This window comes from Loxodonta africana, chromosome 11, assembly GCF_030014295.1.
Source record: "Loxodonta africana isolate mLoxAfr1 chromosome 11, mLoxAfr1.hap2, whole genome shotgun sequence".
NCBI classification, from domain to species: Eukaryota; Metazoa; Chordata; class Mammalia; order Proboscidea; family Elephantidae; genus Loxodonta; species Loxodonta africana.
In genome coordinates, this window is record NC_087352.1 from 25,358,597 (window position 1) to 25,380,796 (window position 22,200).

Sequence of the window (22,200 nt, forward strand, 5' to 3'; positions counted from 1 at the left end):
AGGATATATTATTCACGGTTGGCAATTTTCTTCTTTCAAGGTTTTATATACGTCATCCCATCGCCTTCTCACCTGCATGGTTTCTGCTGAGTAATCAGATCTTAGTCTTATTGTTCCTCCTCTGTATGTGACTTTTTGTTTTTCTTGAGCTGCTTGCAGGATTTTTTCTTTGTCTTTGGTTTTAGCAAGTGTGATCATGATATGCCTTGGTGATTTTCTTTTGGTGTCTATCCTATCTGGTGTTCATTGAGCTTCTTGGATGGTCAGCTTTTCATCTTTTGTGATATCAGGGAAGTTTTCTGTCAGCAATTCTTCAATAATCCTCTCTGTGTTTTCTGTTTTCTCCCCCTGTTCTGGGATTCCAATCTCTTGTAAATTTTTGTTTTTGATTGTATCGCACATAATTCTCAGGGTTTTTTCATTTTTCTTTGTTCCGTGTTCTGATTTTTCCTCAAACAGAGTTGTATCCAAATATTTGTCTTCGATTTCAGTGATCCTGTCTTCCACCATTTGAAGCCTGCTCCTCAGCCCTTCTATGACACTGTCCATTTCTGAAATCTTGTTTATCTTTTGGATTTCTAATTGTTGTTTTTGTATGACTTCTAGTTGTGAATTTATTTTGAGATTTTTTTACTGAATTCTTCCACTCTTTTGGTCCCTATTTTCCATGAATTTGTCTATTTTTTCCTCCTTTTTGTCTGCTTTTTGCTTCAACTCTTGGATAGCTCTGAATATTAGAGATTTGAATTCCCTGTCAGGTAGTTCTAGTGGCTTTTCTTCTACTGAGAAATCATCTGGTGTTTTATTTTTGATGCCTACTGGAACCATTCTGTCCTGTTTTTTAAAAAATATGTTTTGATATTGTCTGCTGTGTTCAGGACACTCAGTAGTTATTTTCTTCATTTATTGTTTGTAGATCTGTTTGTTTCATGCTGATTTTTTGTTTTATTTGTTTATGTTTGAGCAGGCAGGCCATGCGTTCTTTGTTGTTTGCTTGTCTGTGGACATGGTACTTTTCACCTCCTTGTCCAATATGCACAGCCAGTCACTAAGCTATGATGCAGGAGGGCAGGTCCAGCTGAAGGAGAGGGGCTGAGATGGGTTGTTTGTGGCACATACTAGGGCTGACAGGGTAGGTTGGGAATCAGTGCTGGGCAGATTCTGGTAGGCCATGCCTGTGTCACTCAGTGGTGTGTTGTTCAGTGCATGGTGCAGGTAGGCAGGAAGGAGGAGTGAGGTTGTGATGTGTGGAACTAATATGGGTATGGGAAAGAGGAGAGAGAGGGGGGAGAAACAGGAGCCAAAAACAAACAAACCAACAAAAGGGTGCTAAGGGAGCTTGCTCTTCGAGTGGAGAGATGCAAAACCAAGAAATGGAGAAAAACAAAGAGAAAAAGGGAAAAGGAAAGAAAAAATAACTAGGTAAATATTTAAAAAAAAAAAAAAAGAGAGAGAAAGAAGCCCCTGGGGTCCCACTGGTGCTGCTGCAAAGACCAGGGATGAGGCTCCCAGGCTGTGCAGTATAGCCTGGCTAGAGGGGGTATAGATGTCACACAGCACCAGGTATTCAGGAGACAGGAAAAGAAGGTAAGTATAGAGAGACAAGAACTGAAAAGTGAGGAAACACAGAAAGAAAAAGAGAGGGGAAAAAAGAAAGAAAGAAAAAAGAAATGTTCCCATGGGCTGTGCAGACTGGGTAAGTGGCTCCTAAGTTGTGTAGTGCAGCCTGGCTAGAAGGGGCTCCCAAGCCACAAAAAAGGAAAAGAAAACAAAGCAAAAAAAGAAAAGCCCTAGGGACTCCACCAGCGTGGCGTCACAGGCCGGGGAGTTGTTCCCTGGTCCAGTGACACTTCACAGCCTTTCGAGAATAAGCAAAGATGGTACACAGAGCCACGTGTTCAAGAGAAAGGAGGGGGAGTTGGTGGAAGGCATGGAAGAAACCGAAAGAAATGGAAAAATGCAACACCAGCAACAGACAAATGGCACTCAGGGAGCTAGCTAGTGTGGGCGGGGCATATCCAAGCAGCCCAGGGCTGAAGCAGTTGCCTCCGGGCCAAGGGATTGAGGCCAGTGGGAGGCAGGGGAGGCTGAAGGGCAGGGGGAGGTAGGGTGGGGGCTAGGAAAGCATGTATTGCTGGTTACTGTGTGCTCTATCTCCTGCTGGGAACTTTGTGAAGCTGCTTTCTCATACCTCCTCTTCATTGATCTCCGATGTGGGTGGGGTGAATCCAAGCAGCACAGAAGCTGCACTTCCCAGCAGGTGAGCCACTGCAGTCAGCCAGGAAGCACAGAGGTAGAGCAGCAGGGAGTGGATGGGGATGGGAAAGCCTGTATCACTGGTTACCTGGTGCTCTGTCTCCTGCTGGGAGCTCTGTGAAGCTGCTTTCCTGTGCTCCCTGTCTGCCAATCTCCTACAGGGGTCCAAGATGGGGAATCTATGGTGGGTGAGCTAATAGAGGACATCCACACGTATCTCTCCTCGCTTACTGTTCTTTGTTAGTTTCTTATTTCCTTTGGTGTTTGGCTGAGTTCTTTATCTCCTCATTTGACACTTCAGGTTCCAGGAATGACATTTGCATCTGTTTTTCAGCTCTTTGCTGTGGAGGGATGGCGTGGTGCTTCTGTCTATGGTGCCGTGTTGCCTGAAAGTCTCTCCAACAACCTTCTAACTGATTCTATTGTTTTCGAATTGTGATACTCACAGTGTGCCCTCAATGCCACAGATTAATTCTTTGGAAACTTAAGCTTAGGTACGTCCTGGGTTGCTCCAAATTTCCCAGTGCCTTCTACCTTATGAGGATTAGAAGCCACGATCCTTATAAGGCTTATCAAATGTAACCTCACCCATGGCTATCTAGTCGATCCCGAATCATGGTGACTGCATGTTTACAGAGTACAACTGTTCTGTAGGGTTTTCTTGGCTGTAATCTTTAGAGAAGCAGATCACGAGGCCTTTAGTCCATGGCACTGGTTGGCTCTAATAGCCAAACTTTATGTTAGTAGTTAAGTGCAAACTGTCTATGCCACTTATGATTCTTTTTAAGTGCCTATTTTTAGGTACCTGTCTTAGTTACCTATGAAAAGAAAACCAAACCCATTGCCATTGAGTTGATTCCAACTCATAGTGACCCTATAGGACACAGTAATACTGCCCCATAGGGTTTCCAAGCAGTGGCTGGTGTGTTTGAATGCTGACCTTTTGCTTAGCAGCTGTATCTCTTAACCACTGATCCACAAGGGCTCCTTTAGTTATCTAGTGCTGCTATTACAGAAATACCACAAGTGGATGACTTTAACAAAGAAAAATTTATTATCTCACAGCCTAAGAGGCTAGAGGTCCAAATTCAGGGTGCCAGCTCCAGAGGAAGGCTTTCTCTCTCTGTTGGCTCTGGGGAAATGTCCTCATTATCAATCTTCCCCTGATCTAGGAGTATCACAGTGCAGGCACCCTAGGTCCAAAGGACATACTGCTCCTGGCACTTCTTTCTTGTTGGTAATGAAGTCCCCTTGTGTCTCTGCTCACTTATCTCTTTTATATCTCAAAAGAGGTTGATTTAAGACACAACCTAATCTTGTAGATTGAGTCCAGCTTCATTAACATAACTGTCACTAATCCCACCTCATTAACATCATAGAGGTAAGATTTACAACACAGGAAAATCACATCAAATGACAAAATGGTGGACAATCACATCATGCTGTGAAACATAGGCTAGCCAAATTGACCCAAAAATATTTGGGGGACAAAATTCAATCCAAACAGTCCCATTGAATGATTTTGACTCAAAGGGACACATGTGACAGAATAGAACTCTTCCAGAGGGTTTTAAAGGCTGTGACCTTTTGGAATCATATAACCAGGCTTTCCTTCTGAATCATCTTTGGGTGGACTCAAATCACAAGTTTTTGGCTAGCAGTTGAGCCCTTAACCATTTGTGCCACCTAAGGACTCCTTGAAAATAGCTAGAAGATAGATAATTACCCCAAGAGATATTCATCAGCTGGGCTTCACTTTCATAAGTCTTCTTTTTAAGTTTATAAATACCCCAGCTCATTCCTTCAACTTTCAGAGTTCAGATAACACTTATTTGATTTCAAAGATTCAAATACTTTCATTACCCAATATGTTAATGCATCCAAAGAAGTAAGGTTATTTGTTGTCCATTTCTTTCATGTTCTATAATCAGAAAACTCTCTCTTACATTTTCTCATCAATTGTACTTTGCTGTGATCTGTAAAGCTATCTGGTGCTAGGGGAAAATTGTTCATTTTATTAGTTTTCATGACTTCGAAGGGTATGTTCTTGAGTACTGAGTTGAATTCTTTAGGGCCTAGCCTTTTGCCCAAGAACTGGGTGATCTTCTCTACACTGGCTCTTATGTCCTAGAATAAGAAACATAAGAAAGAAGACATGAACGTAAAGTAAAATGAGGAAGAAAGAAGACAAGCAAAGTCAGCGGGCAATGAAGATGGGTAGGAGGAAAAAATGAGGAAAAATAGGGAGAGGGTGAGTTGGTTGTACTCATCTGGAAAGTGATCAAAATTGGATAAAAAATAAATAGGATATTTGGAACTAATGAAAAGGAGAAATGAAGATAACAAATATATAAAATATACCATGATCAACATTAATCACCTGTATGACTGAGTCCAGAATACTTTAGAAATCAGATGGATGGACCTGGAATTTGTCAAGGTAATCTTCAGAAAGACCCCAGACACTGAGAGGTCCCTGGTTGGAGCAAACATGTTGCGATCATCCACAAATACGAAGGTTGACATTTGAAACCCACCCAGCGGTACTATGGAAGAAAGGCCTAACAATCTGCATGGTAAAGATTATGGTCAACAAAATGATGTGGAGCACAGTTTTACTCTGTAATGCATGCAGTTGCCATGAGTTGGAGTCGATTCGATGGTAGCATATTTTTTTAAATGTTCATAGTTCTCATGAAATGCAAATGTCATCAAGTCCTTTCTTGTTGAATTGATTACATGTCAAAAAGAATGAAAATACTGAGGATGTTAAACAAATAAGGCATATGCTACGTAAGTAGGAGAATGAAGGTAAGATGGAAAATAACTCTGATCTGGTCACTGGGGTAACCTCTGATTAAAAGGGTAGAATAGAAACATTGAAGAATGGGGTAATATTAATGGATAAACACAATGTAATACATACATGTACCAATGGAATACTACTTAGCCATATAGAGGAATGAAGTCCTGATGCATGCCACAACATGGATGAGCTTTGCAAGCATTACGCTGAGTGAAATAAATCAGTTGTAAAAGTAGTAATATTGTATAGTCTCACTTACATAAAACAAGAAATTATATAGAAACCAAGGATTATTAGTGGTTACAAGAAGTGGAGTGGAGGGGAAAAGGGGAGATTAGCTTAGGGACATTGAATTTTTTAAAGGTGGTGAAATGATTTGGAAAAGGACAGTGAAAAGATTGCACAACTTGAATGCAATCAATGATAATGAATTATATATATAGAAATTATTGAATTGGTGAAGGTTTTGTGTATATATTCACTACAATAATAAAAAAAATGGAGGAGGAAAAATAGAAGAATGGAGGGAAATTATGTTAGTATGAATTGGTATGAGAGAGAGTGAATTATTTGGTTACCCGGTACAGCTCCGCATATGATACTATAAGGAAATTCTCTTTTCCTCTCATTTGCAGCCAGCCATGGATATGGTCAAACCGTGATCCAAAAGTCACTGAAAGAGAAGTGGGGAGAAAAGGTGACTATTTGGGTCACAGGTGAGTGCTCAACTGTGTGTACATTTTGTGCCTATTGTTTGCATGTCATAAGTATTTGAAGATTAAATGGGTGAGGTTGTGGAAAGTCTTTTCCTCTTCCTCAATTTCATGACAAATAGGATTCTGCAGTCACCACGTCTATGGCAAAACTCTCGGCACCATGTAAGATAAACTATTTAAGAACTGTTTCACATCTACATGGGTGAGAAATAATATTTTGGTTTTTGAAGAGAATTGAGTTACCAAAGGGAACGGCTAAGCTGGATATCAATCTATTTTTTGTTTTTTTCTTGAGAGCCCTGTACTCCTCCACCCCTGGCTCTGATTGTGTCTGCTCTTCACTCCTCAAGCTGTTCGTGTCCCTGTTATCCATTTCAGTTTATTGGTAGGACAATCTACACATTTTCTCCTATCTTTATTTTTAGCTTTACATGCTTTATAGGGGTCGTTCTTAATATCATAGCAGTATTTTTTTTTAATAATTTTTATTGTGTTTTAAGTGAAACTTTACAAATCAAGTCAGTCTGTCACATATAAGCTTATATACACCTTACTCCATACTCCCACTTACTCTCCCCCTAATGAGTCAGCCCGCTCGCTCCAATCAGTCTCTTCTTTTGTGATGATTTTGCCAGTTTCTAACCCTCTCTACCCTCCTATCTCCCCTCCAGACAGGAGATGCCAACACAGCCTCAAGTGTTCACCTGATACAAGTAGCTCACTCTTCGTCAGCATCTCTCTCCAATCCATTGTCCAGTCCCTTCCATGTCTGATGAGTTGTCTTCGGGAATGGTTCCTGTCCTGGACCAACAGAAGGTTTGGGGACCATGACTGCCGGGATTCTTCTAGTCTCAGTCAGACCATTAAGTCTGGTCCTTTTATGAGAATTTGGGGTCTGCATCCCACTGTTCTCCTCCTCTCTCAGGGGTTCTCTGTTGTGCTCCCTGTCAGGGCAGTCATCGGTTGTGGCCGGGCACCATCTAGTTCTTCTGGTCTCAGGATGATGTAAGTCTCTGGTTCATGTGGCCCTTTCTGTCTCTTGGGCTCATAGTTATCATGTGACCTTGGTGTTCTTTATTCTCCTTTGATCCAGATGGGTTGAGACCAATTGATGCATCTTAGATGGCCGCTTGTTAGCATTTAAGACCCCAGACACCACATTTCAAAGTGGGATGCAGAATGTTTTCATAATAGAATTATTTTGTCCATTGACTTAGAAGTCCTCTTAAGCCATAGTCCCCAAAACCCTGCCCTTGCTCCGCTGACCTTGGAAGCATTCAATTTATCCCAGAAACTTCTTTGCTTTTGGTCCAGTCCAGTGGAGCTGACCTTCCCTGTATTGAGTATTGTCCTTCCCTTCACCTAAAGTAGTTCTTATCTACTAACGAATCAGTAAATAACCCTCTCCCACCCTCCCTCCCTCCCCCCCTCGTAACCACAAAAAAGTATGTGTTCTTCTCAGTTTATACTATTTCTCAAGATCTTATAATAGTGGTCTTATACAATATTTGTCCTTTTGCCTCAGACTAATTTCACTCAGCATAATGCCTTCCAGGTTCCTCCATGTTATGAAATGTTTCACAGATGCATCACTGTTCTTTATCGATGCGTAGTATTCCATTGTATGGATATACCACAATTTATTTAACCATTCATCCGTTGATGGACACCTTGGTTGCTTCCAGCTTTTTGCTATTGTAAACAGAGCTGCAATAAACATGGGTGTGCATATATCTGTTCCTGTAAAGGCTCTTATTTCTCTAGGGTATATTCCCAGGAGTGGGATTTCTGGGTTGTATGGTAGTTCTATTTCTAACTTTTTAAGAAAACGCCAGATAGATTTCCAAAGTGGTTGTACCATTTTACATTCCTGCCAGCAGTGTATAAGAGTTCTAATCTCTCCACAGTCTCTCCAACATTTATTATTCTGTGTTTTTTGGATTAATGCCAGCCTTGTTGGAGTGAGATGGAGTCTCATCGTAGTTTTAATTTGCATTTCTCTAATGGCTAATGATCGAGAGCATTTCCTCATGTATCTGTTGTTTGCCTGAATACCTTCTTTAGTGAAGTGCGTGTTCATATCCTTTGCCCACTTTTTGATTGGCTTGTTTGTCTTTTGTGGTTGAGTTTTAACAGAATCATATAGATTTTAGAGATCAGGTGCTGGTCATAGATGTCATAGCTGAAAATTCTTTCCCAATCTGTAGGTGGTCTTTTCACTCTTTTGGCGAAGTCTTTAGATGAGCATAGGTGTTTGATTTTAAGGAGCTCCCAGTTATCTGGTTTCTCTTCGTCATTTTTGGTAATGTTTTGTATTCTGTTTATGCCTTGTATTAGGGCTCCTAAGGTTGTCCCTATTTTTTCTTCCATGATCTTTATCGTTTTAGTCTTTATGTTTAGGTCTTTGATCCACTTGGAGTTAGTTTTTGTGCATGGTGTGAGGTATGGGTCCTGTTTCATTTTTTTGCAGATGGATATCCAGTTATGCCAGCACCATTTGTTAAAAAGACTATCTTTTCCCCAATTAACTGACACTGGGCCTTTGTCAAATATCAGCTGCTCATATGTGGTTGGGTTTATATCTGGGTTCTCAATTCTGTTCCATTGGTCTATGTGCCTGTTTTTGTACCAGTACCAGGCTGTTTTGACTACTGTGGCTGTATAATAGGTTCTGAAATCAGGTAGAGTGAGGCCTCCCACTTTGTTCTTTTTCGGTAATGCTTTACTTATGCGGGGCTTCTTTCCCTTCCATATGAAGTTTGTGATTTGTTTCTCCAACACATTAAAAAATGTCATTGGAATTTGGATCGGAAGTGCATTGTATGTATAGATAGCTTTTGGTAGAATAGACATTTTTACTATGTTAAGTCTTCCTATCCACGAGCAAGGTATGTTTTTCCACTTATGTAGGTCCTTTTTAGTTTCTTGCACTAGTACTTTGTAGTTTTCTTTGTATAGGTCTTTTACATCTTTGGTAAGATTTATTCCTAAGTATTTTATCTTCCTGGGGGCTACTGTGAATGGTATTGATTTGGTGATTTCCTCTTTCATGTTCTTTTTGTTGATGTAGAGGAATGCAAGTGATTTTTGTATGTTTATTTTATAACCTGAGACTCTGCCAAACTCTTCCATTAGTTTCAGTAGTTTTCTGGAGGATTCCTTAGGAGTTTCTGTGTATAAGATCATGTCATCTGCAAATAGAGATAATTTTACTTCCTCCTTGCCAGTCCGGATGCCCTTTATTTCTTTGTCTAGCCTAATTGCTCTCGCTAGGACCTCTAGCACAATGTTGAATAAGAGCGGTGATAAAGGGCATCCTTGTCTGGTTCCCGTTCTTAAGGAAAATGCTTTCAGGTTCTCTCCATTTAGGGTGATGTTGGCTGTTGGCTTTGTATAGATGCTCTTTATTATGTTGAGGAATTTTCCTTCAATTCCTATTTTGCTGAGAGTTTTTATCATAAATGGGTATTGGACTTTGTCAAATGCCTTTTCTGCATCAATTGATAAGATCATGTGGTTTTTGTCTTTTGTTTTATTTATATGGTAGATTACATTAATGGTTTTTCTAATATTAAACCAGCCTTGCATACCTGGTATAAATCCCACTTGGTTGTGGTGGATTATTTTTTTGATATGTTGTTGAATTCTATTGGCTAGAATTTTGTTGAGGAATTTTGCGTCTATGTTCATGAGGGATATAGGTCTGTAATTTTCTTTTTTTGTGGTGTCTTTACCTGGTTTTGGTATCAGGGATATGGTGGCTTCATAGAATGAGTTAGGTACTATTCCGTCACTTTCTATGCTTTGAAATACCTTTAGTAGTAGTGGTGTTAACTCTCCTCTGAAAGTTTGGTAGAACTCTGCAGTGAAGCCATCCGGGCCAGGGCTTTTTTTTGTTGCGAGTTTTTTGATTACCTTTTCAGTCTCTTCTTTTGTTACGGGTCTATTTAGTTGTTCTACTTCTGATTGTGTTAGTTTACGTAGGTAGTGTTTTTCTAGGAATTCATCCATTTCTTCTAGGTTTTCAAATTTGTTAGAGTACAATTTTTTGTAACAATCTGATATGATTCTTTTAATTTCAGTTGGGTCTGCTGTGATGTGGCCCATCTCATTTCTTATTTGGGTTATTTGTTTCCTTTCCTGTATTTCTTTAGTCAGTCTAGCCAATGGTTTATCAATTTTGTTAATTTTTTCAAAGAACCAGCTTTTGGCTTTGTTAATTCTTTCAATTGTTCTTCTGTTCTCTAATTCATTTAGTCCAGCTCTATTTTTTATTCTTTGTTTTCTTCTGGTACCTGATGGATTCTTTTGTTGCTCACTTTCTATTTGTTCAAGTTGTAGGGACAGTTCTCTGATTTTGGCACTTTCTTCTTTATGTATGTGTGCATTTATCGATATAAATTGACCTCTGAGCACTGATTTTGCTGTGTCCCAGAGGTTTCGATAGGAGGTGTTTTCATTCACGTTGCATTCTATGAATTTCTTTATTCCCTCCTTAATGTCTTCTATAACCCAGTCTTTTTTCAGCAGGGTATCGTTCATTTTCCAAGTATTTGATTTCTTTTTCCTAATTTTTCTGTTATTGATTTCCACTTTTATATCCTTGTGTTCTGAGAAGCTGCTTTGTAATATTTCGATGTTTTGGATTCTGCAAAGGTTTGTTTTATGACCTAATATGTGGTCTATTCTAGAGAATGTTCCATGTGTGCTAGAAAAAAAAGTATACTTTGTAGCTGTTGGGTGGAGTGTTCTGTATAAGTCTATGAGGTCAAGTTGGTTGATTGTAGGAATTAGGTCTTCCACATCTCTACTGAGCTTCTTACTGGATGTCCTGTCCTTCTCCTAAAGTGGTATGTTGAAGTCTCCTACTATAATTGTGGAGGTGTCTATCTCACCTTTCAGTTCTGTTAAAGTTTGTTTTATGTACCTTGCCGCCCTGTCATTGGGTGCATAAATATTTAATATGATTATATCTTCCTGGTCTATTGTCCCTTTAATCATTATGTAGTGTTCTTCTTCATCCTTTGTGGTGGATTTAACTTTAAAGTCTATTTTGTCAGAAATTAATATTGCTACTCCTGCTCTTTTTTTGATTGTTGTTTGCTTGATATATTTTTTTCCATCCTTTGAGTTTTAGTTTGTTTGTGTCTCTAAGTCTAAGGTGTGTCTCTTGTAGGCAGCATATAGATGGATTGTGTTTCTTTATCCAGTCTGAGACTCTCTGTCTCTTTATTGGTGCATTTAGTCCATTTACATTCAGCGTAATTATAGATAAGTATGTGTTTAGTGCTGTCATTTTGATGCCTTTTTGTGTGTGCTGTTGACAGTTTCATTTTTCCACTTACTTTTTTGTGCCGAGACATTTTTCTTTGTAAATTGTGTGTTCCTCATTTCCATAGTAGATGACTTTATGTTTGCTGAGTCCTTATGATTTTCTTGGTTTTTCTTTTGAGTTATGGAGTTGTTATACCTCTTTGTGGTTACCTTAATATTTACTCCTATTTTTCTAAGTAAAAACCTAACTTGTGTTGTCCTAATATCGCCTTGTTTCCCTCTCCATATGGCAGTTCTATGCCTCCTGTGTTTAGTCCCTGTTTTTGATTATTGTGATCTTTTACATATTGACTTCAATGATTACCTGTTTTGAGCATTTTTTTCTTTTTAAAATTAATCTTAATTTGTTTTTGTGATTTCCCTATTTGAGTTGATATCAGGATGTTCTGTTCTGTGACCTTGTGTTGTGCCGGTATCTGATATTATTGATTTTCTGACCAAATAATTTCCTTTAGTATTTCTTGTAGCTTTGGTTTGGTTTTTGCAAATTCTCTAAACTTGTGTTTATCTGTAAATGTTTTAATTTCACCTTCATATTTGAGAGAGAGTTTTGTTGGATATATGATCCTTGGCTGGCAGTTTTTCTCCTTCAGGGCTCTGTATATGTCATCCCATTGCCTTCTTGACTGCATGGCTTCTGCTGAGTAGTCTGAACTTATTCTTATTGATTCTCCTTTGTAGGAGACCTTTCTTTTATCCTTAGCTGCTTTTAAAATTTTCTCTTTATCTTTGGTTTTGGCAAGTTTGATGATAATATGTCTTGGTGATTTTCTTTTTGGATCAATCTTAAATGGGGTTCGATGAGCATCTTGGATAGATATCCTTTCGTCTTTCATGATGTTAGGGAAGTTTTCTGCCAACAGATCTTCAACTATTCTCTCTGTATTTTCTGTTATCCCTCCCTGTTCTGGGACTCCAATCACATGCAGTTATTCTTCTTGATAGAGTCCCACATGATTCTTAGGGTTTCTTCATTTTTTTAAATTCTTTTATCTGATTTTTTTTCAGCTATATGTGTGTCAATTCCCTTGTCCTCCAGATACCCCACTCTGCATTCCAATTGCTCGAGTCTGCTCCTCTGACTTCCTATTGAGTTGTCTAATTCTGTAATTTTACTGTTAATCTTTTGGATTTCTGAATGCTGTCTCTCTATGGATTCTTGCAGCTTATTAATTTTTCCATTATGTTCTTGAATAATCTTTTTGATTTCTTCAACTGCTTTATCAGTGTGTTCCTTGGCTTTTTCTGTAGCTTGCCTTATTTCATTTCTGAGGTCATCCCTGATGTCTTGAAGCATTCTGTAAATTAGTTTTTTATATTCTGCATCTGGCAATTCCAGGATTGTACCTTCATTTGGGAAAGATTTTGATTCTTTAGTATGGGGAATTCTAGAAGCAATCATGGTCTGCTTCTTTATGTGGTTTGATATTGACTGCTGTCTCCAAGCCACCTCTAAGATATTGTAATGATTTATTTTATATTTCCTCACTGAGTCTTATCTTGTTTTGTTTTCTTTCAATATACATAGATGGGCTACTAGATTGCACTGTCTTGATTGTTGTAGCCCTTGAATCACTTATGTCCTATTACCAGCTGGTTTAGGCTGTTACCAGATGTATAAGCCTAAGAGTCCATTCACTATTCTTGAGTAGAATCTGATTTTGGGTCATCAAGTGTGTGGTGCAGACTGTCACCTATCCACCTAGAGAAGTAGTGGTGATAGTTGTGTGCACCAGATTCTAGTAGCGGCTGGGGTTCACACTCCAGAGGGGGCAGGATGCTGACAGGCTTCCCCCAAGTGCCAGTGAGCTAGGTGTGTCTCTATTCCTAAAGGACTTTGGTGGGTGGGCTCTGCAGCTGTACCTTAGGCCCCAACGCAAGTACCTCTACAGATTGGTAGGTGTCACCCTCCTTAGACCCCTAAGGCAGGAGGCTAGGTGGTCTGGGGGGAGCTTCAGCCCTCAGTTCCCTGTTGTGGGTCAGTGAGGGCTTTGTTGAATATGCAGAGATATCAGACCTGGGAAACTTGTCATTCTGGTAATCTGCTAAAACAATTACAGTCAGATCACTATCAGAATTGCCTTTGCATTATAATAGCCACCTTGTTCCCTGTAGGGATGAAAGCCCAAGACTGTGGATCACATATGCTTGGCTGGAGCTGGTTCTGTATTTTTAGTCCAATTAGGGAAGGATTTTTGGTTCCTGGGTTTTTTGTAGCTGCTTCTCTCAGGCCAGGAGAATGAGTTAGGAAAAGACAAAAAAAAAAAAAGAAAAACAACAGCACACTTCACTGTCTGGCTCAGGAAATTCCAATTGTTAATGAAGCCGCCTGGGAAGGGGAGCGGAGGGTTCAGATAAATAGGAGAGAGTAGTACCCCCGAATATAGACAAAGTTACTTATCTTTCTTGGTGATGACTATTTTATCTGAGATTCTCAAGGGGTGTGTAGCCTGTGTGTGTTGGCTGGGTCGAGATTGCCCCCGAGGGTCAGGCCTGCCTCCCGTGCTTGTGCTGTCTCAGAAGCCGTGGTCAGTTCCTCTGCTCCCAGTCCAAAGCCCAGTGCCAAGGTTCCCCAGCTGGGACGCTGCACTCCAGGCTCCAAAACCAGTCGCTGCCTCCTGGTGACTTCTCCTCCTGTCAGCCCCATCATTGTGCTGCCTGTGTGCACTGGCTGGGCTTTCCCCGAGGTCACTTCTGGGGGCTAGGGCTGCGACCCGTGTTTGTGCCATCTTAGGATGCCGTGATCAGCTCCCCTGCGCCCAGTCCAAAGCCCGGCACCAAGGTTTTCTGGCTGGGACACTGGCTCCAGCCTCCGAAAGCAGTCTTGCTTCCCCATGGTTGTTCGTTCTCAGTCTCTGTCACTCAGGTCAACTCTTTAGATCTGTGTTTGATGGTCAGGGTTCAGAGATTGTCATGTATGTGATTGATTCACTTGTTTTTCCGAGTCTTTGTTTCAAGAGGGATCCAAGGTAGCTTCTACCTAGTCAGCCATCTTGGCCCCCTCCTTCATAGCAGTATTTTTTAATTTTTAAGTTGGATTGTATTGCATTATATAGTTGGTGGAGAATGTGGATCTTTTCTTAATTTTTCACTATTACAAAAGAGGCTGCTTTAAATAGTCTTGTACATCTATTTATCCACCTATTTTCATTTCTGCTAGCAAATTTTTCTCCACTGTAGAAATTGGAATTATGCATGCAACTGTAAATGCACATTTGTTATATTCTGAAAAATTATCCTTGATGGCTTGTTATAATTTGTATTCCCACCACCAAATGTGAGCATGCCTGTCTACCCACATTTGACCAACAGAATGTAGTTGAAAGTTTTCCAATACTACCTGTGGCAGGTAGAATGATGGCCTCCTAAAGATATTCATGTGGTAACCCACAGAACATGTGAATATGTTACTTTTGTAGGCAAAAAGGACTTTGTAGACATAATTAAGTTAAAGGTTTTGAGACTGGGATATAGTCTTGGCTATCTGGGCTCAATGTAATCACAATGTTTTTTGTAGAAGAGAAGTGGGAGTGTCAGAGTCAGAAAAGGACTCATACCTATGGAAGTAGAGTTGAAAGTGATGTGGCCACAAGCTAAGAAATGTGGGCATCCTACGTTGTTATTAAGTGCCATTGAATCAGCTCCAACTCATAGAGACCCCATAAAATAGAACTAAACTTTCCCAGTCCTGTGTCACCCTCACAATAGTAGGTATGTTTGAACACATTGTTGCAACCACCATGTTAATACAGCTTGTTGAAATTATCCCTCTACTTTACCAGGCATGATGTCCTTCTCCAGGGATTGATCCTTCCAGAAAATGCACTAAAAGTAAGCTAGGTCAAGTCTAGCCATCCTTGTTTTTAAGGAGAATTCCAGCTGTTTTTCCTCCAGGATAGTCCATGGTATATTCAACATTCTTCACCAACCCCCAAATTCAAATGCCTCAATTCTTCTGTCTTTCTCTTTCATTTTCCAGATTTGTCGTGTATATGAGGTAATTGAAAAACATAACTTGGGTCAGATTCACCTTAACCAAGCTTAAAGGTGTCATTAAAGTGACATCTTTGCTTTCTAACATTTTAAAGAGGTCTTTTGCAGCAGATATACCCAATGGAATGCATCATTTGATGTCTTGACTGATGCTTCTATGGGCATTGATTATTGATCCAAGTAAAATTTTTTCTCTGTTTATAATGATGTTGCTTATTGGTCCAGTTGTGAGAATTTTTGTTTTCTTTATGTTAATGTGTAATCTGTACTGAAGGCTGTAGTCTTTGCTGTTCATCAGTAAGTGCTTCAAGTCGTCTTCACTTTCGGCAATCAAGGTTGTGTTACCTGCATATCTCAGCCTGCTAATGAGTCTTCTTCCAACCCTGATGCCTTGTGCATATATTCCAGTGTCTAACCAAAAAACCAAACTCCTTGCTATCTAGTTGATTCTGACTCATAGCGAACCTATAGGACAGAATAGAACTGCCCCATAAAGTTTCCAAGGAGCACCTTGAATTCAAACTGCTGACCTTTCATTTAGCAGCCCTAGCACTTAACCACTATGCCACCAGTGTTTCCCTAGTCAAGTCTCTAGAAGGTGAAAAAGAACAAGAAACAGATTCTTCCACAGAGCCTCCTTAATTTAGCCCACAAAAACCATTGAGACTTCTGACCTCTGGAACAGTAAGATATAAATTTGTGTTGTTGTATACCACTGTGTTTGTGGAAATTTGTTACAGCAGCAATAGGAAGGTAATACGTGTTCCATTTTATGCTCAACATCAGGCATATTAATAAATTCCAAAATACGGTTTTTCTTCCTTTGTTTCATGACTGAATGAGAGGTGCCTCTGAGCCTAAGGAAGATAGAATAAAAATACAGGGGTGTTGCAGAGGTCTGATTTCTCATTTCTTGCCAAAAATGAAGACGACTTGAAGCACTTACTGATGAAAGTCAGAGACTACAACCATAAGTATGGATTACACCTCAACATAAAGAAAACAAAAAAATCCTCAAAGCTGGACCAGTAAACAACATCATGGTAATTGGAGATAAAATTGAAGTTGTCATGGATTTCATTCTACTTGGATCAAAAATCGACATCCATAAACAGCGGTCACGACATCGAATGATGTATTGCATCAGGCACATATGCTGTAGAAGACATCTTTAATGTGTTAAAAATTAAAGATGTCACTTTGATGACTAAGGTGCACCTGACTCAAGCTATGGTATTTTCAATTACCTCATATGTATGCTAGAGCTGGACAATGAAAAAGGAAGACTGAAGAAGAATTGACGCATTCATTTTGGTGTTGGTGAAGAATATTGAATCTACCATGCACTATCAGAAGATTGAACAAATCTGTCTTGAAGGAAATACCGCCAGAATGCTCTTTACTAGTGAGGATGGAGAGACTTAAGCTTCTTTATTTTGGGTATGTTATCAGGAAAGACCAATCCCTAGAAAAGGGCATCATGTCTGATAAAGTTTCCCAGAAAAATCAAGGGACATCCTCAGTGGGACGGGTTGACACAAAATATGCAACAATGGACTGAAACATATCAACAATCATGAAGATGGCACTGGACTGGGCATCATCCTGTTCTGTTATACGTAGTGTCTCCATGATTTTGGAACCAACTCGATGGCAACTATCAACAACAGCAAGCAAAAACCTTGTTTGGATGTCAATATGACTGTTTAAACTGTGAAATTGCAAGAACTGGAGGTGAGGGGGCAGGAACTCCATCATTCCATCCAGATTCCATAATTGAGTCAGACTCACCATTTCCCTGAAGAAACCATTCAAAGTATTGTTCAAACGTGTCTGGATTTCTTACACATTGAATTGCTCTCCAGTAATAAAAACCAGAAGTAATAACATCTCTGGGATTTCTGTTGAGGTAAATAGCCTGAGATGGGAAAAAAAGATAATGAAAAATAAATGCATCCATTACCCTTTCTCATGAATTTTTTTGCAAATATAGAAAAAGCCACTTTCTAACAAAGTGTTTGGCCACAATTCTGCCTTCTTCCATTCATTGGTTTGAAAAAACACAAAGTGCCAGATGTCATCTTGGACACTCTAGATGGAGTGGTGAGCAGGACGGGGATTGTTTCTGTCTTCATGGATATGAGGATACAAGGCAAGGAGAAGTTCTCTAATGTTTTGGAAGGAAAATCATGTTATTACATTTGGCACCATTGTTCCAGCAGCCCTAGGAGGCTTGCGGAGTCCCTGGATGGTACAAACAGGTAAGCGCTTGGCTGTTAACCAAAAGATTGGTGGTTTGAGCCCACCCAGAGGTGTCTCAGAAAGAAGTCCTGGTGATCTACTTCCAAAAAATCAGCCATTGAATATCTGTGGAGTTCAATTGCAGTATGATACGTACGTATGGGGTTGTCATGAGTTAGAATCAACTGGAGTGAAACTGTTTTGTTTTCTTAATAGGAGATGTATCAGACGATCTGAGTTTTGTTGGGACTCTAATGTCGACATTCCAGGCATTTGATACTCCGGTTCTCAGTTTCTTTACCTAGGAATCTCTACTAGATAATCATTTTCCAAGCACTAATCAGACAGATATTCATGGTCAATCATATACAGAGGTTTCGTTATCAAATTCAAACAATGGTCTGAAGTACCTCATTATGCTGCTGTAGATTATGAAACACCCAGAGAGAATAAACTTCAAAGTTTCTCTGGATAAATTAAGCCAAGTGCTAATTGTCTATCTATAAACCTGAAAACAGTTGCCTTTGAATAGACTCCGACTCAAGGAGCTCCCATGTGTATTACAGTAGATCTGCCCTCCGCAGGGTTTTCGAGGATGTTTCCTTTCACAAGCAGATCTTCAGGCCTTACTCTGAGGCACCTCTGAGGGGGAGGGAAGGGGGCTGAACAACCAACCTTTTGCTTTGTAGTTGAGCATTTAGCCATTTGGGCTGCCCAATGATTTCTAACTTCATAATACAATGCAATAAATGTTTATTTTGCATACAATACATTTGTTGTTGTTAGGTGCCCTTGAGTTGATTCTGATTCATAATGACCCCATGTACAACAGAACCAAATGCTGCCTGGTCCTGCACCATCCTCACAGTCCTTGCTATGTTTTAGCCTATTGTTTCAGCCACTGTGTCAATCTATTTCAATGAGGGTCTTCCTCTTTTCACTGACCTTCTGCTTTACCAAGTGTGATGTCCTTCTCCAAGGACTAGTCCCTCCTGATAACATGTCCAAAGTACTTAAGATGATGTCTCTATATCCTTGCTTATCAGGAGCATCTGGCTGTACTTCTTCCAAGACAGACTTGTTCGTTCTTCTGGCAGTCCATGGTGTATTCAATACTCTTTGCCAACACCATAATTCAAAAGCGTCAATTTTTCTTCAGTCTTCCTCTTTTATTTCCAGCTTTTGCATGCATATGAGGCAATTGAAAATACCATGGCTTGGGTCAAGCGCACCTTAGACCTCTGACGGTTTTATTTTTTAACACTTTCAAGCGGTCTTTTGCAGCATATTTACCCAATGTAGTACATCGTTTGATTTCTTGACTTCTGCTTTCGTAGGTGTCCGTTGTGGATCCAAGTAAAATGAAATCCTTGACAACTTGAATCTTTTCTTCTTCTATCATGTTATTGCTTATTGGTCCAGTTGTGAGGATTTTTGTTTTCTTTATTTTGAGGTATAGTTCACACTGAAGACTATAGTCTTTGATGTTCATCAGTAAGTATTTCAAGTCTTCTTCACTTTCAGCAAGCAAGGTTATGTCATCTGCATATTGCAGGTTGTTAATGAGTCTTCCTCCAGTCCTTGTGCCATGTTCTTCATATCCTCCAGCTTCTCAGATTATCTGCTCAGCATTCAGATTGAATAAGGATGGTTAAAAGATACAACCCCATCACACTTCTTTCCTGATTTTAAACCACGTAGTGTCCCCTTGTTCTGTTTGAAGACCGCCTCTAGTTCTATGGACAGGTTCCACATGAGCACAATTAAGTGTTCTGAAATTCTCATTGCTCACAACATTATCCATAATTCGGTATGATGCACACAGTTCAATGCCTTTGCATAGTCAATAAAACACAGGTAAACATCTTTCTGGTATTGTCTGCTTGCAACCAAGATCCATCTGACATCAACAACGATATCCCTTGTTCCATGTTCTCTTCTGAATCTGGCTTAGTTTCTGGCCGTTCCCTGTTGATGTAGTGCTGCAACCACTTTTGAATGATCTTTAGCAAAATTTTATTTGCATGTGATATTAATGATATTGTTCAATGATTTCTGCATTCCATTTGATCACCTTTCTTTAGAATAGGCACAAATATGGAACTTTTCCAGTCAGTTGGCCATGCGATTGTCTTCCAGATTTCTTGGGATAGACAAATGAACATTTCCAGTGCTGCCTTCATTTGTTTAAACATCTCAATTGGTATTCTGGCAGTTCCTGGAGCCTTGTTTTCACCATTCCCTTCTGTGCAGCTTGGACTTCTTTCTTCAGTACCATTCAGTAGCATATAGTTCTTGATCGTATGCTGTCTCCTGAAAGGGCTGAACATCCATCAGTTCTTCTTGATATAGTGACTCTGTATTCTTTATATCTTTTTTTTTTGATGCTTCCTGCATCGCACTATATTTTCCCATAGAATCCTTCAATATTGCTACTTCTGCCTTGAATTTTTTCTTTTCTTTTAGCTTGAGAAATGCTGAAAGAGTTCTTACCTTTTGCTTTTCTAACTCCAGGTCTTTGCACATTTCATTATACTACCTTACTATGTCTTCCTGAGCTGCCCTTTGAAATCTTCTGTTCAGTACTTTTACTTCATCATTCTTCCATTCACTTTAGCTACCTTATGTTCAAGAGCAAGTTTCAGAGTCTCTTCTCACATGTATTTCCTTCCTTCCTTCCTTCCTTCCTTCCTTCCTTCCTTCCTTCCTTCCTTCCTTCCTTCCTTCCTTCCTTCCTTCCTTCCTTCCTTCCTTCCTTCCTTCCTTCCTTCCTTCCTTCCTTCCTTCCTTCCATTTTTAATGACTTTTTACTTTCTTCATGTATTACGTCCTAGATGTCATTGGAAAGCTCATCTGGTCTTTGGTCATTAGTGTTCAATGTGTCAAATCTATTCTTGAGATGGTCTCTAAATTCAAGTGGATATCCAAGATTGTACTTTGGCTCTTGTGGATTTCTTTTGATTTACTTCAAATTCAACTTGAATTTGTATATGAGCAATAGACAGTCTCTTCTGCAGTCGGCCCCTGGCCTTGCTCTTACTGACGATACTGAGCCTCTTTCTCCATTGTGTCTTCCCACAGATGTAGTCGATTTGATTCTTGTGTTTTCCATCTGGTGAGTTCCATGTGTATCATCGCCACTTATGTTGTTAAAAAAAGGTATTTTCGATGAATGTCATTGACTTGCAAAATTCTATCATGTAACCTTCAGCATCATTTCTGTCACCAAGGCTATATTTTCCAACTACTGATACTTCTTCTTTGTTTCCAACTTTAATATTACAATCACCAATAATTATCAAAACACCTTGATTGCATGTTCGAACAATTTCATACTGCAGAATGTCATAAAAATCTTCAACTTCTTCATCTTTGGCATTAGTGTTTGTGTGTAAATTTGAACAATACTCATATTAACTGATATTCCTTGTATGCATGTGAATATTATCCTATCACAGACAGCATTATGCTTCCGGATAGATCTTGAATTGTTCTTTTTGAAGATGAATGTGACACCATACCTGTTCTATTTGTTACTTCTGGCATAGAAGACTATGTGACTTTTCCACTCCAAATGGTCAATATCAGTGCATTTTTGCTTATTAACACCGAGGATATTGCCCTTCAAGTGTTCCTTTTCATTTTGGACTACTTTCAACTTTCCTTGAATGATACTTCATACATCCCTTGTTCCAATTACTAATGGATATTTGCAGTTGATTCTTCTCATCTTAAGTCTTGCCGCATCAGCAAGTGAAGGTCCAGGAGGCTTGACTCCATCCACGTCGTTAAGGTCGACTCTACTTTGAGGAGGCGGCTTTTTTTATTGGCTACAATCCTTTTTTTTTTTTTTTTTATTGTACTTTAGATGAAATTTAGAGAACAAACTAGTTTCTCACTAATCTTATGACATTGGGTAACAAATCCCATGACATGTCAACACTTCCTTCTTAACTTTGGATTCCCAGTTACCAGGTTTCCTGTCCCCTCCTGCCTTCTAGCCCTTGCCCTTGGGCTGGTGTGCCCCTTGAGTTTTGTTTTGTTTTATGGGCCTGTCTAATCTTTGGCTGAAGCATGAACTCCAGGAATGACTTCATTACTGAGCTAAAAGGGTGACTGAGGGCCATACTCTTGGGGTTTCTCCAGTCTCTGTCAGGCCAGTAAGTCTGGTCTTTTTTTGTGAGTTGGAATTTTGTTCTACATTCTTCTTCAGCTCTGACTGGGACCTTCTATTGTGATCCCTATTGGAGCTGTTGTGGTGGTAGCCAGGCACCATCTAGTTTTATTGGACTCAGTCTGATGGAAGCTGTGGTAGTTGTGGTCCATTAGACCTTTGGATTAATCTTTCCCTTATATTTTTTATTTTCTTTATTCTCCCTTGCTCCCAACGGTGTGAAACCAGTGGAGTATCTTAGATGGCTGCTCACAGGCTTTTAAGACCCCAGATGCTACTCACCAAAGTAGAATGTAGAGAATTTTCTTTATAAACTATGTTATGCCAATTGAGCTAGATGTTCACCAAGACCATGGTCCCAACAGCCCTCAGCCCAAGTAATTTGGTCCCTCGGGGAATTTGGATGTGTCTATGGAGCTTCCATGACCATACCTTGTACAAGTTGTTTTGACTTCCCCAGAACTGTGCACTGTCTCACCCTTCACCAAAGTCACCACTTATCTATTGTCTGTTTAGTGTTTTCCCATCCCCATCCCTCCCCTCTGTTGTAACCATCAAAGATTGTTTCTTTTTGTGTGTAAACTTTTTCATGAATTTTTATAGTAGTGGTTTCATACAATATTTGTCCTTTTGTGATTGACTTATGTCACTCAGTTAATGCTCTCCAGATTCATCCATGT

At 39.7% G+C, this 22,200-nt stretch overlaps 1 protein-coding gene across 1 annotated transcript in view; it reads right to left on the reverse strand.

Annotated features, from left to right (window-relative positions):
* LOC104845577 (sulfotransferase 2A1-like) overlaps positions 1–19,872 on the reverse strand; it is a 32,137-nt gene extending 12,265 nt beyond the window's left edge. Inside the window, exons 1-4 of the mRNA XM_064293194.1 lie at positions 19,840–19,872; positions 16,897–17,023; positions 5,641–5,735; positions 4,205–4,383 (exon numbers count right to left, since the gene is read on the reverse strand). Of these exons, the coding sequence (XP_064149264.1) occupies positions 4,205–4,383; positions 5,641–5,735; positions 16,897–17,023; positions 19,840–19,872 (434 nt within the window). The remainder of the gene's footprint in view (positions 1–4,204; positions 4,384–5,640; positions 5,736–16,896; positions 17,024–19,839) is intronic.
* Between the last annotated feature and the right edge of the window lie 2,328 nt (positions 19,873–22,200).